We start from the raw sequence: 17,484 nt of genomic DNA, 5'->3' as shown, positions 1-17,484 counted from the left end.
AACAAATGCAGAAGAACTGTTTATTTCATCGCTCAATATTATTGATGAGCTATCCGTCTACTAACTCTCAATGATTAATCAAAGTAAGGACTGTCTACAATAATGGCGCCTCGCTTTCACCTTGATTGAGTCTTGCCAGGGCGCGTCGAGACATTATCACTCTTCGAAATATGACTCCGCCCTTTTGATAAAGCTAAACTTTTCAAATGCACACAAGGTGATAGCAAATATCCCACTTCGCAAATTTCACGTTGAGTCAATTTCTAGAATTGTGCTGTCTGCGAAAAACTAATCAAGATTTGGTTTGTAATGTGATCTTCAAACGTTTTTATATGACATAATGCATTGGGGTGACGTATGGTTGAAAATAACTGTAAACTAATAATCGAAAAAGATTGTGTTAATCGGATGGCTAGCAGCAGGTTATATCTTCGTCTAAGTAGCCAGTTGGTTTAGCCTACCTTTCTCAAACGCAGTGACTTTAGAAATGATAACACACGTGGACAGTTTTTCTGCTTTGATCTTTTTTTAAAGTGTTTTGGTTGCTTACAGAGATGTAAACAAACTGTTAGCATTGGGGAAATTTGATGCAGTCGCCTTTAAAATACTGATACTTAGCCTATTTGCAGTCAAGACCCTCTGTACTGTTCCTGGACAGCGTATTGAAATTCCTGGAAATTGTGGCTATTATTACCTTTGCACCGAAGAAAACACTGTTGTGAGAACAGCCTGCTCAGCAGGCTTGGTTTACAATGCCATTTCAGGGGGATGTGACACACCGGCCAATACTCCCCACTGTGAATGTAAGTTTTCTTTCGACTACAATAGTAAATTGTATCTTATCTATAGATTGTAAGCTACAATTGTCAATGAATATTTTATTGTAGTAATGAGAGAACATATATCATTCATGAGAGAACATTTCAATTAGTCGTTGTAATGTTTGCTGTTGACATAATGTTTATCCTTTATTTGCAGTTACTTGCAAAAACGAATGCGAAAATGGAGGACACTGTGTCGCACAAGACACTTGCGAATGTACGAGCGGATTCATAGGAAAACACTGCGAGATTGGTAAGTAGCCCACTAGCCTATGGCTAACATTGTAGGGTCTACACGCGATCCAGCACGGCGAATCAATATTTCTGAAAACAGTGTGGCAGTTCTACTCATTTGGTTGGTTGGTTTGTTGGTTTTGAATCTCTATTCTCGGACTGACAAAGCCTTGATCGCTTATTCCTGGTAGTTTTGCATACTTGTAGAGGCTCTTGATGCAGGGCCGGCTACCGAGATTGACCGAGTGAAGTTTTTGATTGTTGTTGAAGTGTTGTGGCCGGAGAAGTATCCCATTCACTAGGTGCCGCTGAACGGAGACATGGCGCTGTAAATTGACTTGACTTGGAAAGCAGTTCTGAAATGCGTTGCTCAAGCGCACACCTCGAGAGCCGAACCACTGCCGCATGATCTGAGTCGAGAGCGTAACCGCTGAGCTAGCGGGGCAGACGATACCTTGTAAGGGTACATTTACAAACAGAAAAAAAAACAATTAAAAGTAGATTAACATCATACCAAAACTGAGCTTATATTCAGCTTTGGAAATTGACTTAGTACAGGTACAGTCGGTTTGAAAATCTATACTGGTTGTAATGGTGTTATTGAAAAATAAATGATTTTTGCTTGCAGTGAATGCAACAAAAGAATTTGCATGATACAAGTAGGCTACATATTGGTTTTTACATTTCAAGCTAACTATAAAATATCATATTCACAAATAAGAAGTACAAAGTGTTTCAATGTAGTGCATCGAGGAAACAGTTTAAAACTTGGTGTGAAACTTTACGTAATTTAATCGATTTTAAAACTGAAATCATAGATAGAATCATAAATAAATCTTTCTAGGATGTTTTAACGAAATATTGTTTTATTTTCAGAAGTGGAAGTCGAATCATCTGGAGAAATAGGTATGTCAGCTAAAAGATTCTTTGTTCTTCTTTCAGCGTAACTCCTACACTAACACAATAGTGCTGTCAATACATGGGCAAATTCAAGTTCACCTATGGTTTGATGCGTTTGACGCTGCGTGTGCCAGCTAATGTTTAACTCACCGTACAAAAAAATCTTCATGGCTCACTCGTATAACTGCTTCTTTGATGGCGGCATCCAATTCCCTTTATTGGTCCACTAGGAAACATTTGTTACATTTCTGTTATTTTCGCTTTTGTAAACAGGAGATACTATTCTGGAGTTTTCTGGTAGCTCAGGTAATGTCAGTAGAACGGCTTTGTAGTTAGTTTTAGAAAACTAGAACTTCGATCATGTTCTTAGCCTACTTCTTCCTCAACTGGCGATATCGGCCCAGGTTGATCGTAAGCTAGCCTACTTGTTTTTTTGTTTTTGTTTTTATAAGTGTCACTATAAAAAGTGATAGCCTAATTTTTTGTATTGCGTGACATTTCAGTCATCAGATTTTAGATTGTTACAAAAGTTTATGAACAATGATAGGCTAATGTAGATTTTTGCAATAACCTCATAGCCTAGTAATCGTAATCGGTACTCAATTTTTATAAGAACGTGAAATTGAAAGTTCTGCTGAAAGGGAAGGTTCTGGTCAAGTGATTCTGCGTAAGACAACTGTAGCCAAAGTAGTTTCGTAGAAACTTACTGATTAATTGTAGACACGGCTTGATTTGCTGTTGTTATGAAGTTTACTAAAAACTGTCAAAATTAAATTTCCGTTAGCTGTCTATTTTCCAAGTTACAATGCTACGATGCATATATGTGTCATTAGCAATAACCAATCTACGGCAACTGAAGTAATAACTTTATTCAGCTAGTAGCCTAACCATTTGTACAGACTAGTGAAACCTAACAACACTAACACATTTTTCAATTAACCTAAATTTCTACATCTCGGCTTGTTGCATGTTTCCATCAGTAAACAGCAGTAGCTTAAACCTTAATGATCAATAAATTTGTAGTCTTGAAGCTTGTAAGATAAATAAATCAATTTCAAGATATGATGAGAAATAAAATATAAAGCGCTATAACTTTCTCCGATAAAATTTAAAAAAAAAACAGCGCAACCCATCAGCTACTTTAAATTGTTGCACTTGTAAAAACTCACACAAGCAAAAATTTCAAACCTGGTTGAATAGAGGCTTGTTTGAGTACATTTACTTTTGAACAATTTGTAGCCTGTGACCAATATTGCATGACCACAATAACGGAAAAATTCAGAAAACTTTAAGAAGATGATATTGATCTAAAACTAAAAGCAAAATGCTGATGAAATCCTGCAAAACAGTGAAGTTGAAAATGCTCAGCTGGCCTAGCTTTTAAAAAGAAAAGGACATACGCAACCAAGATATATCGCATTGTTACAACTGTTATAGCAAATAAACAATGTCATTGGCATCTTCAAATGTTTTGTTATCAAACCAGGAATTCGTTTTATGACTCTTTGTTAGTTTAGAACTCATTTATTTGAAAGAGTATTCACTGCTTTTAGCACTTCAAAAAATTCAAATAAATGTCTGTTTGTAAAAAAAAAAGCTAAACTGTTTTCTTAAAAACATAAAATGAACAAATAGCAACTTTAAAGATTAACTGCTTTATTAACACCAGGGAATTAATTACAAGTAGGCCTACTGTATTATTACAAGACGATGTGTCGATTTGCATGCATAGTAATTTATAAAGAGAAAAGTAGATTACTAACCTTCTGCTCTTGTATTATTGAGGAATCTACATTTCCCTAAGAATTTTTTTTTTCTTGATTTCATTGTTTACGTGTGATTGCTTAATGTTGTGAGAATACGTAATGAAATGTAAAAAGACTATACCGATGTTAATATGTCAAGTAACTGTTTCGAAAAAAATTTGTTGGCAAAACACACGAGAACAAATAGCGTATTACATACTAATTATATATTTTACTTATTGTATCTGCTCAGAAAAGAACAAAACACCTGGACAACTTTTAACAAATTGATGTGTATGCAATAATTTTTCGTTTAGGTCCCTGATATTTTTTTGCAATCTCACTAACATGTTCTTTTATTTTGACAACAGCTCTGACAACTAAAGGCCACGTATGCAGCGTGTGGGGGAAGAACAACTTCTACACTTTTGATGGTTTCCTGTATTCATCTAGTGGAAGATGTAGTTACCAACTGTTAAATGATTGTGAATCAAATGAATTCACCACCACGCTTTCGTTCAACCAAACAACACAGAGTTCTATTTTAAGTATTACGTTCGGTGGAGAAAATACCTTGATACTGACTCAGGGAATTGCAGTTTACAACTCGAAGCAGTAAGTATGATTCGAAAGTAACTATTTCGGTAGGTTTGGTAAGCAAGTGTGAAATAGTGTAGTAACGTAAGATAAAAACATGCCATCAACTTTTCGTTTATTTAGCTTTCATGTTAGTTCAGTTTAAGCAATGATGGAGTCCATGTCACTTAACATAATCTTGTTTGGTTTACAGAGTTCCCATTCCGAGCGTTTTTGGAGAATTTCGTCTCTCTCATATTCCAAACACGGAGTACATTCTCCTTTCGGGGCAAGGCAGTGAATGGATTGCTTGGGATGGTTTAGATAGTTTCTTTATCTCTGTGGACTTCAAAAAATGGACCGGTAGAGTTTGCGGACTTTGCGGAAACATGGATGGCAACCCGTCAGACGATATGACTTCTAAAGGAGAAAGTAAGCAGTTAATAGATGTTGAAATTGCGGACTTGTTTGTCATAACGGATATTTCAAAGTTAATTTGATCAGAACATAATTAATATTCTGTTATACAGCACAACCAACCTCAGATGTCGAGAAGTTTATGAACAGCTGGTCTTTGGAGAGCGAGTGTTCTTCTGGGAGCCATCTTGACTATTGTGGATTCCTAACAGAAGAACAGCTACAGGTAGAGAGATGTTATGCATAAACTAGAATACACGGCTTGAGATCAAGAACTATTGTCACAAACGAGAGTTTTTGAGAAAAAGGAGGTAAAATTTTCTAAAGCTATGCCAGCCACATACGATAATGTACGAGTTGGTGTGGCAAATCCATCAGTTTACAAAACAAAAGTTTTACGTAAAAAGAAACTGCGATCGTTATTAAACCACATAATTTTTGTATTAACTCAATAAATTGTTTCTAAAGTAGTTCTTAAATCTCGTTCTTCATTGTAGAAATTGAGGCATTCTTGTTTTTGAAATTATTTAAAATTTGTATTTTATCTGAGAAATTTTAGTTTGTGATTTTTAGATAATAAAAGTGATAATAATACTGAATAATGCTTATTTTAATACTGTTTTGAATGATTGCTCAGTGATAAGGAAAAAAACAACAAGATTAAAACTCTGCTGTTGCAACTCATCAACTTAGCTTAATTAGTTTTGTGTAGCCATGTACAGTAACTACAATCAACATGGCTTTTTATAGAGACCAGTCCTTATTGATTAAATGCATTAGGCCTAATAACATTGTGTTTATTTTTTGATACTTCAGCAATCTTTACACCAAGATCACTTTTCAAAAACTTTTCATAAAATATGTAAAGAACTAATTTTACATCTCAATTTCAATATGTAAATCTCGTGTTTTTAACAAGATAGAATAAATTAATTTTCAGGAAGTCACCACGGCCTGTTCCAGTGTGGTGGCTGAAGTCCAGTTCGATTCATGTGGCGTCCCAAGTTCCGTTTTAGAAGAAACTTGTATACAAAGCCTTTGCCAGTGTTCTTCGGGAGACTACAAGTCGTGCGTTTGCAGCGCTGTGACACAATACAGCAAACTGTGCATTGCCAGTGGAGCAAATGTTTCGGAATGGAGGACACACGAATTTTGCGGTTTGTTGTTTTATTTTTAACTTTGCATTTGGAAACAAATCGGCATGAAATCACATTCTTTGTCGTATGATTTGGACCACTGCCATTGTAATTTTTTTTTCATGTCAAGTAGCAGGAATAAAAAAATCATTTTATTCATATTGTGTCTTCTGAGAAACACAGTATTGTACGCTGTTGTATTTAGTTTATGACAAGATAATAACTTTGTGGTTTGTTTGGTTAATAAAGTATAACAAATAGATATCTTTAAAATCATTTATGTTGATACTTGACGTTATAGAAAGAAAATGTCCATCCAACTTGGTTTACACTGAATGTGGGAGTGCATGCGCTCCTACGTGTCGTAACAAGAACCAGAGAATGATGTGCACCAGGCAGTGCATTGACGGATGTTTCTGTCCTTCTGGTACGTATCTGGATGGAGATAAATGTGTCACAGAAGAAGAATGTTCTTGCACTCACCAAGGAGAGATATTTGCATCTGGTCATTGGAGAAAAGAAGCTTGCCAAGAATGGTAAAAATATATTTTTGAATCATCAGTTGGTAGTTTTATACAGGTCGTATCAAAAATATTTTTAGACAGCAGTTAAATATCATAAAATTTTGTCTGCTAAAGAATTAAAATGATTCTGCTAAGAAAATTTAAAAGAGTTTGTTTAATAAAATGGATAAAATTCTAAATCTATCAAGGACTTGTATGACATGACCTGTTGGGAGAAGTTCGCATCGAATAAAAGCATCATCAGATGTGAATTAAATTTCGGTTTACAAATTACTTTTTTAGCCAGTTAAAAATACTTGTTTGACTCAAACTTTAAAAAATCTTACAGCATTTTCATTCAACGCACTCTTCCCTCACAACGTTGTTTCGCATCTGGTTCTTCTAGAAAAATCTTTAGAGTAAAGGTGTAGGGCCTATGATAAATCGTGTGTATTGAAATCTTCTTGTTCTTTTTATTGTTTTGAACGCCCAGTTTACAAACAGTCGAATAGATGATTGCGTCACAAAGGCGAAGGTCAATTCATGCTGTAGAGCTAAACAAGCCCAAAAGACCTCAATGCACTTGGATATTAATTAGTTGTCACGTCTTGAAAAATAATGGTTTTACGCCAAATGCGCCAGGTTAACCTTGATAACTACTGTTGTAGCTAAAACAAGCACAGAACAAAAACTCAAAAAGAAAAGCAATTCTTTTAACTTTGTCGACGCATTTGCTCTACGAAGCATAAAATGCCAAACGGATATTGTTCAATTAAATTATCATTCACGACAAAGTTCGGAGACTTACAAAACGCCTTGAACATATTTGCGGAGAACGCGGCGAGCCAAAAGCAAACGGCTCACGCTGATTCTGATGATAGTTTGGACGTGGTTTTTACACAGCTTCTTCAATATTGCGTCGATTGCGTAACTTACAACACTTATTGTATGTTTGTTGGCGCCCTGATTTTAAATACCATATCTTCACGCACACAATGGATAAATTTAATAAATCACTAACTCACCTGTCAGTGCTCCACCAAAACCAATTTCAACCTTTGTTTGATGATTTTGGTAGTAGCAACTCTAGTAAAGTTATTTGTTAAGGATTGCAGTAGGCCGGTGTAATGTCATAGCGGTATTGAGATGAAAGAAACATAGTCTCATCGTTTCGTTTGTTTCATATCAGCCAATGCAATGGTGGCATATGGTCATGCAACGACTTACCATGTTTCGGAGAGTGTGCTGCGACAGGAGATCCTCATTATCGCACATTTGATGGCCTCTCTTACACTTTCACCGGTAGCTGCCAGTACGTGTTGTCCACCGATGCATGCAACAACACAGCCAACTTCACGTTTGCGGTAATTTCTGTTTTATAGAATGTATATTATTTTTGCAACTAATTTTTGTTCTATCTACATTAAGTCTCTTAAAACAATATTGTCTTTGTAGTGAAAGACGTAAGATGATAGATCTTCTTAGAATGGCATAGGCTTAACGCAGGGATATCTATAACTGGTTATAAATATCCCTGGCTTAACGCAAGCGAAGTTCTTTCTGTTAAAATAGGTTTGATTGTATCTTACCAAAAGTGAGGATTGCCATCATTACATGACGTATTTTTGCAATTGCAGGTTATTGCTGAAAATGTCAAATGTGGCGCAGATGAAGTTGGTACATGCACCAAATCAGCTGAAGTTGTTCTTCGAAACAACGTGGCAGAAACCAAATACAAACTGAAGCAGGGTGGAATTGTTTCCGTTGCCGGTTCTGATGTTTTGCTTCCATATTCACACGGTATGGCAAACAATAAATATTATCAGTTGTTTTGTGTTTTTGAGTTATTATAAATGTTACGCCAAAATAAAACAACAATTGTTTACACAATCGAAACCTACCGTCTAAATTGCTTAGCCTACTTCTATAACAAAGTTATTCTTAAGGGAGCCGATAGTCTAGGTAGGGCAAAAGTTCTCCTCAGGCAAATTTACTCATTGGGATATATTTCGTTCATTAAAGAGGTAAATTCACAAAAGAAGAAAAAGAAGACTACAGATAAATGCCCAAAATCTGATTTGAAAAGTATTGATAGGGCTTTAGAACAATTGACATGGTGTGAACTAGAAGAAAAAGATTGAGAACCCTGGGTCTAGAGCTCTGTTGGCTTTAGATGCCCAATCCGCGTTGTTGCATTTGATCAATGGGTTATATTGCGCAGGTGATGTCCAGATAACTTATCTTTCTTCAATGATTATTCTTATGAAAACATCTTCCGGATTAGAGATTGAATGGGATGGAGCAATGAGGCTATACGTCAAGGTGAGAATGTACTGAGAATAAATAGATTTGTAAAGTGTTTAATCCGTTTTTATGTCTGCTCCGGTTTAACCCGCTTTTCTCATTGATCAGCTTGATCCTTTGTGGAAAAACAAAGTTTGTGGAATGTGCGGAAACTTTAACTCGAAGTCAATCGATGACATGAGAACACCTCAAAACGCTGTTGAGACTAACAGTGGAAGTTTTGGAAATTCATGGAAGGTATGTTTTTTCACTTAGAAGACGAAACAAAGACTGTGATTAAATTTCTAGAAACATTTCTGGTAATTTATCATTAAATACTATTTACACATTAGTTTATGTATATTAGGTCAATCCAGAATGCCCGGATGTTGACTGCTCTCGGCAACCCGTGCTGCCAGAGTCATGTCTAGCTAGCCAGCACAAGCAGGCATACGCTGAAGAAGCATGCGGTGTGGTGAAGAGCGCCGTCTTTGCTTCCTGTCATCCATTGGTTGATTGGGGTACTTATTATTACAACTGCAGGTGAATAAAGCATAGGCTAATTTACAGAAAATAATGAAACCAAGCCATATTTGTTGACAAACTTGTTAAATGTTGGAATGCCTCTCTACTGTTTTATCTGCGACTATGCTAATTTTTGTACTTTGCAAACTTAATTCATAACATACAATCAGCAATTGTGCTGTGAATCAACAAATCGTTTAAACTACTATTAAATTCACGTAGAAATGATGTTTGCGACTGCGGAGAAGGCAAGGAATGTATGTGCGAGGCTCTTGCTGACTATGCCAGAGCTTGTTCAGCTCAAGGAGTTTTAATTGATTGGAGGAATGAAACCACGTGTCGTAAGTTCACAAAATATAAATTAACGAGCTGAAATTTTTGTTTTGTCAAACGTTGTGTGGTAAGCTATATGTTGTATAAACACTTCTATGCTACAGTTACTTCTACGTATTAACACAGGGCTGTATGCCCACCATGACAGCTGATTTTATGTTTTATTAACCATACTGGCATTAATTGAGTAAATACTATTTAGTAAGTATTTACCCTTGCCATGACACTACGATCATCTCTTTCTCTTCATTTTCTTCATTCTATGGCTTTGCTGGCGTCTGAGATGCGAACTTTGTATTTGTAATACAATATAAATCATAAAAGTAATTTGCGTTCTTCTGGTGACTATTTACTAGGTTACCTCCTGATGTTAAAGATGATAACTAGCTTTTGTATTTCCGACGTTTCGTCAGTCAGCACGACTGACTTTATCAAGGTGGCTAAAACAGGTTAACACAACCTGTTCAGCAACGATGGCACAACACAAAAACATACTGATAAAATGAATAAAGTAAGCAGCAAGAATCAGAATTAAAACACGCAACAAGATACCTAGAGGTTAAACTGAATGCAGTGAATGCCTAAAACCAGTAGGCTACTTTCCAACAGCGTAAATTTATCTATCTATTGGGCCACCGTCAAGAAACATTGAAAAGACATCAGACAAGACAGAAACCAAGGGAAAAAGTCTTGTCTGATGTCTTGTCTGATGTCTTTTCAATGTTTCTTGACGGTGGCCCAATAGATAGATAAATTTACGCTGTTGGAAAGTAGCCTACTGGTTTTAGGCATTCACTGCATTCAGTTTAACCTCTAGGTATCTTGTTGCGTGTTTTAATTCTGATTCTTGCTGCTTACTTTATTCATTTTATCAGTATGTTTTTGTGTTGTGCCATCGTTGCTGAACAGGTTGTGTTAACCTGTTTTAGCCACCTTGATAAAGTCAGTCGTGCTGACTGACGAAACGTCGGAAATACAAAAGCTAGTTATCATCTTTAACATCAGGAGGTAACCTAGTAAATAGTCACCAGAAGAACGCAAATTACTTTTATTATCAAATGCCTGGTGAACAGTAGGGTGGCTTGTTTTTGAACTTTTTTTTAAAATTCTCTCGGGGTAGTGGGGAAATGGTGCCAATGAGTGAGAAAACGCTCATGACAAAATTTGAGATCTGTAAAAAATTGTCTTCAGCCTCCTCATGGGGCCCAAAAATCGAAAAATGGGGTCAAAAACGCAATTTTTTTTTAAATATTTTTAGTTTGGGTAGATACAATATTGTTTAGATATATCTAACTAACCTAAGAAAAAAAATTGGCGTCATTTGAACTATTCCTTCAGCTTCCTCACAGCTTCTGAAAATTTCTATTTTGCTGAAAATTTCGCATTTTTGTGGGTGGTTACATGATACATAATTGCGTTAGACATTTTGCCAGCTATAAAACGTCATTGCATTTCTCTTTATAGACCTGCCCTGAGCTGTTGCGTCATTTTTTAATGAAATTGGGTTAATTTGGTAGGAAAAAGTGACGTCCTTTTATTTGAATTTACGTCACTGACGAAGTTTGTAGTTATGTAACCACAAACAAAAAGGCGAAATTTTCAGCAAAATGAAAATTTTCAGAAGCTGTGAGGAAGCTGAAGGCCGGTTCTTTAAAGTCTCTGACCTGGCTATGTTTATTGTGTTCTTCTCGCCGTGTCAATTATTTTGTACTCGTGCGTCGTTGATCAAAATAAAACAGTTCATCATCAAAAATAGTTCAAATGACGCCAATTTTTTTTCTTAGGTTAGTTAGATATATCTAAACAATATTGTATCTACCCAAACTAAAAATATTTAAAAAAAAAATTGCGTTTTTGACCCCATTTTTCGATTTTTGGGCCCCATGAGGAGGCTGAAGACAATTTTTTACAAATCTCAAATTTTGTCATGAGCGTTTTCTCACTCATTGGCACCATTTCCCCACTACCCCGAGAGAATTAAAAAAAAAAGTTCAAAAACGAGCCACCCTAGTGAACAGTCTCTCTCTGTTTTTACAATATAAATCAATGAATATTGTCTACACCACAAAAAGCTCTCAATATTAAGCAAAAAGCCTAGCAGAGCGAATTATATCAAACAAGACGATGTAGCCTAATATACAATATTTGTAGTAATTTATTAAACTTCAATAGCGGTAAAGTGTGCTGAGGGAATGGAATACAAGGAATGCGCTGGGTATTGTGGAGCAACTTGTCGATCTATTGGCGACGTCTCAGAAGTGTGTGATTCCGTATGTCATCCTGGATGCGTCTGCAAGGAAGGCCTCTACTTGAATCAGCATAACGCCTGCGTTGAAATACAGGAATGTGGCTGTTTTTACGACGGTGAAATGTACAACCCTGGCGATGTTCTTGAGGAGGGTTCAATGACTTGGTGAGCAGTTTGAAATATAGAAAACTTTTTACTGAACACGTAACCTGCAATGTACAGTAAAAATACATTGATTTGATGAGGGTTATGTAATTCCTTGGTTTATTTGCAGCACGTGTACCAAGGGTCTCATGACCTGTGAGGCATCCCAACAGGCTGAAGCATGCAAGAGCCCCCTTGCTTACCTCGACTGTTCAAAACTTTCTAAAGGAAGCACTGGACTTGCTTGCGAACCAACTTGTCAAAACTCACAGACATTTTGCAGCTCTGAGCATTGCGTTTCTGGATGTGCCTGTCCTGAAGGAACAATTAGAGGTAAAAATAAAATTACAACAAATTTCATACCATACTTTCTTTTTTAACAAGTAGTAGTCTAATCTATCTGATATGGGTTATGGGTTATGTGGTGTATCACCATGGTCTACCAGCATCAATCACACATAGACCTATATACCCTCCAATGCGCGTTTTGTTAACCCATAAAACTAGTGTAGGCTACAACCACGTACATCCATATGCAGAGCAAATTAAAATGAAATAAAGGCATTATCTTTTAAAATAAACTGAAATTGAATTTAGTTATTTTATGTAATCATACACCTGTTGCTGTATGTACGAAAGAACAGATGACACTGGCAATCAACATTAGCCTATGTTATGTAGTTGTCGGATGATTTTTGAGTCTGTTATTTTATGTGTATTTGCCGCTACTTTTGCTTCATTTGTAGTAAGCTAATATCTACATAAAGTCTGATTTGCCATACAGACTATACATTTTAAGTAACAATTTTAAATTAATCAATCACAGACGAGGCATTTGGCACCTGCGTGAAACCGGATTTGTGTTCTTGCTCTTACGGAGGAGAAAGCTACAAAGGTGGGGAAGTGATATCCCCAGATACCTGCAATACATGCACGTGCACCGGAGGCACATGGTCTTGTACAGAGAAAGCCTGTCCTGCTGAATGCTCTTCAGTCGGAGATCCTCACTTTACGACCTTTGATGGCTCAAAATATAATTTCCAGGTTGGCCTACCAAAAGCATGGAATATGGTTTAGATTTATACCACTCAATAGCAACGTCTAATTGCTAGTAAAAGTCAATTTTCATATTATATTTGAAATCATCTTTTTTCATCTATTTTCATCTTTCATAATTTTTTCAATCTCATTACTGCATATTTTTGTGTTTACATGCGGTGCGATGAAATTGACTAAACTTGTATAGCTTTAGTAAAATATAAACATTGTCGTTAGCTGATTGGATTTTTTTTGATGCATTTCCATCAAAGCAAACCATTTTGAAAACTTGTTAATTTCATTCGACAGGGTGATTGTGCTTACACAATGGCCGAAGATTACTGCGGAAACGAAACTTCTGGATCCTTCCGAGTCATTATTGAAACTGTTCCTTGCGGTAGCGGTGACGTCACTTGTACAAAGGCGGTTAACTTTTATCTTTACAACTATGCCATTCGATTGACCAAGGGAGATGGAGAGCCGGTAAGCTCACACATTGATTCGTTACCAACCAGGACTGACCAACTTGTTAAAACCGTTAGGCTACATGCTTGTAGAAGAATATCATTCATTTGATAAGAAGATAAAGCTTACAAATGTTGCGATAGTACCAAATTTTAAAGTGATTTATTTGGGTATCAAGCACGTTATAACGTTCGCGTTTTGTCGCTTCTGACTTTTTCTAGACCTCTGTTATGTTTGGCATATAGCCCATTGTTTTTCGTTATGATGGTCAGAAATAAAAAACAAACTGAACTTAACTGCTCACATGTGTTGCGACTTTTAGATTGTATCTGAAGACATTGTTGAAGTACCTGGATACCAACAAGCTCCATCTAATGTCCAGTATAACATAAGGAAAGGAAGCATATACTACATTGTTGAAACCAACATTGGGATTGACCTTTTGTGGAATGCAGACAATGCGGCAAAGATACAACTTCAACCTAATTACATGGGCACTGTACGTATTAGAAAACGTTTACATACACTTTATAAACCAAAAATTCTCAAACATTTTACTGTCTTTTAACCTACTCCTTGACGACTATGTAAAGATAAATTTACCCTCGTCAACGTGATTCAGATCATTTATAATGGAAACTGTATTTTCTTCAGCATGCAAAGTACCTTTCAACAGATGAAATTTATCATTTGTGTAAATTTACCCCCGGTTGAGTAGCCTTGTAAGACCTAAATGCCAGAAATAAAGCTGATAAAAGGTACTGAGAAAGTAAAATAGTAAAATATGCTTATTTGCTTGTTTAAAAGATTTTGTATTGCTGTTAATTTTAGGTGTGTGGTCTCTGTGGTAACTACGATGGAGATATGAGTAATGACCTGCAGATGCGAGGTGGAGATGTGGCTGCTGACCCTAACATGTTCGGAAACGAATGGAAGGTAAATTCAACACCTTACAATGTTGCATAGTCTGTGTGATAATATTGTTCTGTTTGCTATCATAAAAGCGGGGTTGACTAAAAATGGATGCGTTTATTCACTCCATGATTTTATCTACTTTCCAAGGTGGTTGACACATGTCCTGATTCTATTCGTGAACCTCATCCTTGCCAAGAAGAACCAGACAGAGCACCGTGGGCAGAGAAAAAATGTAACATTCTCAACAGTGAAATATTTGAGCCATGTCATGCCAAGGTTGATCCGGCTCAGTATTATGATAACTGCTTGTATGACACATGTGGATGTGACTTCGCAGGCGATTGTACATGTTTCTGTACATCTGTTGCCGTCTATGCTCAGGTAAGCGTAAAGAAATGTATCAAGTTTTTGTAACACCGTAGAAACCGCCTAACTGGACATCTACAAGGGAATCGAAAAATCTGTCGAGTTAAGCATCACGTGAATTTTCCACCCAAATAAGGCAAACCCTGTGTATTTTAGCTTATTAGTAGACGCTATCAATCTGCGCAAGATAGAACGAGTTTTGGATGAAAATAAATTGCTACCATAAAAAGAACAGGCATCGCAGAACATCCCGTCTGAAAAGCGGAAAATGGGAACGTCAAGATATCCGGTATCGAATTAGCCGGGTTGGCTTTGTGCGAAACCAATGGCGTTTTGCTGAGACCAGAGAAAAAGCGTCGACAGGCGGATTTACGTGATATTTGTCAACTTTGGTATCAACGGGTATTTGTGCAGCGACTCTGAAACGCAATTACAGTAGGCTATATACCAGAAAAGACCCATCCCAGCCAGCAAGCCCATATGGGCCCCATTACTATTTTAATGGGCTTGTGGGCATGTGGGTTTTATGTGGGTTTTTTTGTTTTTGCCATATGCGCCCAATATGGGCTTTCTTGCAGAATGTGTTGCTAAATGACAAGGTGGAATATAAAACTTCCAATCTTCAAATGCGTGATCATATAAATGCATTTTAAGAAATTTAGCCACATAAAATTATTGATCATGGGCTAAGCATGAAATATTGATGGGCTTCCCACTTTGTTTATGGGCAGACCATGGGCTGCCCACTTTGTTTATGGGCAGACCATGGGCTGCCCACATTTTTTATGGGCAGAACATGGGCAGCCCACATTTTTTATGGGCAGATCATGGGCTTCCCACATTTTTCATGGGCAGGCCATGGGCTGCCCACATTTTTTATGGGCAGACCATGGGCTGCCCACATTTTTTATGGGCAGACCATGGGCTACCCACATTTTTCATGGGCAGGCCATGGGCTGCCCACATTTTTTATGCGCAGACCATGGACTGCCCACATTTTTTATGGGCAGACCATGGGCTACCCACACAGTGATTCAAAGGTTTGTGGGCAACCCATACTAATATGATATACACCTCGATCAGCATTTGTCTAGACTTTGAGATTTTTTAGTTGTCTCAAACGACTTTTGTTGATCTTTTAAACAAACACAAAATGAAATTGAACCAGCAAAATTACTGGAGGCACCTTGCTATGCATTGCGCAAAGCTCACTGCTTGCAGTTGGAGCACTTTGGCAAGGTTAGCAGTAGTACTATTTTTTGTGCTTACGTACCACAAATAGGAAAATGTCACATGGAGCTATATACCTACTCGTGCGTTGTTGATCAAAATAAACATCGTGTGCACTGTCTGCAGTTGACGCTCTTGGCTTACGCCGATTGAGCACTTTACTGGGGGCACCTTGCTATGCATTGCGCAAAGTTCACTGCTTGCAGTTTGGCACTTTGGCATTTGTCTGCAGTTATATACCTGATAAACATATGGGCAGCCTGTATTAGATTTATGGGTTACATATGGGCAGCCCATATTAGATTTGTGGGTTGAGTGTGAGCAACCCATAAATGAATATGGGCAGCCTATATGGGGGCAATGTGATGCCCGCGGACACAATGTGTATGGGCCCCATATGGGCATCTCACATGGGGCCCGTACATCAGCCCATATGGGTCCCCATGTGGGGCCCATATAGGCTTGCTGGCTGGGATATCTTAGATAAATCTTACATTGAGATCCAGCTTTAACATTTAATTTCTGCTTAGGCTTGCGCTCAAGCTGGAATCTGCATCAACTGGCGTAACAATGAGGTCTGTCCAATTATGTGCGAAGCCTACAATCCTGGCTTCGGAAAAGGAGAAAATGAAACATGTGAATGGAAATACGAAGCATGTGGCAATCCATGTCCTCGTACTTGTGATGATAGAAACCCAACTTGCCCTTGGACACAACTGGAAGGCTGCTATGTCACATGCAAAGATGGTAAGTAATGGATGGCTAAGTTAGCAGGTAAAACATCGTCAGATAAAAGTAAGATGTTAGCTCTTGCTACATGGTAGCAACGTCATATTTTGAAATTAGGCTATTATACCTACAGTATAAGTGCCTAGTGTGCGTGTTTTTTTAATCTACTGGATGGTTATGGTGTAATATCAAACATTTTCAGATGAAGTTTGGGATGATGATGCCATGAAATGTGTTCCGGAAAGTAGCTGTCCTCCGATCACTACCACAACGCCAGCCCCTACTACTACCACCAAGCAACAAGACGTTGTGACAACAGTTTCCACAACACCTAAAACACCTCCGCCAACAACTACCACTACTGCTTGGTGCCAGTGTGTTGACTCAAACGTAAGTAACTGAGCTGAAATGGTCCACTTTTATAGAGTGTGGCATGCATTTAAGAAGTTGTTGTAACCATTAATTCAAATATGAAGTTGAGCATGTGGGCTACTTCTGTTTTATGTTTTATCAAGCAGATAATTCTTTGAAAGAACAGAATATCTAGTATGTTAGTCGTTTTTTTTTAATGGTTTTGTTGTCCACTTAATAGGGTGCAGCTCATTGGCCTGGTGAGACATGGCCTCTTCGTGATGACGAAGAATTATGCGTAGACATGACTTGTGTGGAAGAATCTCCTGGTGTTTGCAAAACCGAAAGTACCGACAAGAGATTGATGTGCACTGCTGAAAATAAACCAGTTTGCAACAACGGATATGCACCTGTTGCAGTAGAAGATGGCTGTTCTTGCCAATGGGAATGCCAATGTTAGTAGCCTATATAAACTCTGTAGGCTATGGTATTGTTGGATTAACTCGAAGAAACTACCATAGTAAA

General features: G+C 37.4%; 1 protein-coding gene across 1 annotated transcript in view; it reads left to right on the top strand.

Annotated features, from left to right (window-relative positions):
* The window catches only part of LOC145780233 (uncharacterized), a 53,889-nt gene that overhangs the window by 21,295 nt on the left and 15,110 nt on the right, over positions 1–17,484 (top strand). Inside the window, exons 10-34 of the mRNA XM_082591936.1 lie at positions 630–803; positions 979–1,074; positions 1,932–1,961; positions 2,229–2,261; positions 4,072–4,315; positions 4,491–4,708; positions 4,807–4,919; positions 5,634–5,850; positions 6,131–6,365; positions 7,522–7,696; positions 7,970–8,132; positions 8,554–8,654; positions 8,745–8,873; positions 8,983–9,158; positions 9,363–9,481; positions 11,646–11,886; positions 11,996–12,198; positions 12,692–12,909; positions 13,213–13,386; positions 13,691–13,867; positions 14,200–14,304; positions 14,431–14,664; positions 16,410–16,626; positions 16,811–16,998; positions 17,201–17,414. Coding sequence (XP_082448062.1) covers positions 630–803; positions 979–1,074; positions 1,932–1,961; positions 2,229–2,261; positions 4,072–4,315; positions 4,491–4,708; positions 4,807–4,919; positions 5,634–5,850; positions 6,131–6,365; positions 7,522–7,696; positions 7,970–8,132; positions 8,554–8,654; positions 8,745–8,873; positions 8,983–9,158; positions 9,363–9,481; positions 11,646–11,886; positions 11,996–12,198; positions 12,692–12,909; positions 13,213–13,386; positions 13,691–13,867; positions 14,200–14,304; positions 14,431–14,664; positions 16,410–16,626; positions 16,811–16,998; positions 17,201–17,414 — 4,194 coding nt within the window. The remainder of the gene's footprint in view (positions 1–629; positions 804–978; positions 1,075–1,931; positions 1,962–2,228; positions 2,262–4,071; positions 4,316–4,490; positions 4,709–4,806; positions 4,920–5,633; positions 5,851–6,130; positions 6,366–7,521; positions 7,697–7,969; positions 8,133–8,553; positions 8,655–8,744; positions 8,874–8,982; positions 9,159–9,362; positions 9,482–11,645; positions 11,887–11,995; positions 12,199–12,691; positions 12,910–13,212; positions 13,387–13,690; positions 13,868–14,199; positions 14,305–14,430; positions 14,665–16,409; positions 16,627–16,810; positions 16,999–17,200; positions 17,415–17,484) is intronic.

Source organism: Aplidium turbinatum, chromosome 11 (assembly GCF_918807975.1).
Source record: "Aplidium turbinatum chromosome 11, kaAplTurb1.1, whole genome shotgun sequence".
Classification (NCBI taxonomy): domain Eukaryota; kingdom Metazoa; phylum Chordata; class Ascidiacea; order Aplousobranchia; family Polyclinidae; genus Aplidium; species Aplidium turbinatum.
The sequence above is the reverse complement of the archived record's forward strand: the minus strand, read 5'-3'. Positions and strand labels throughout refer to the sequence as shown.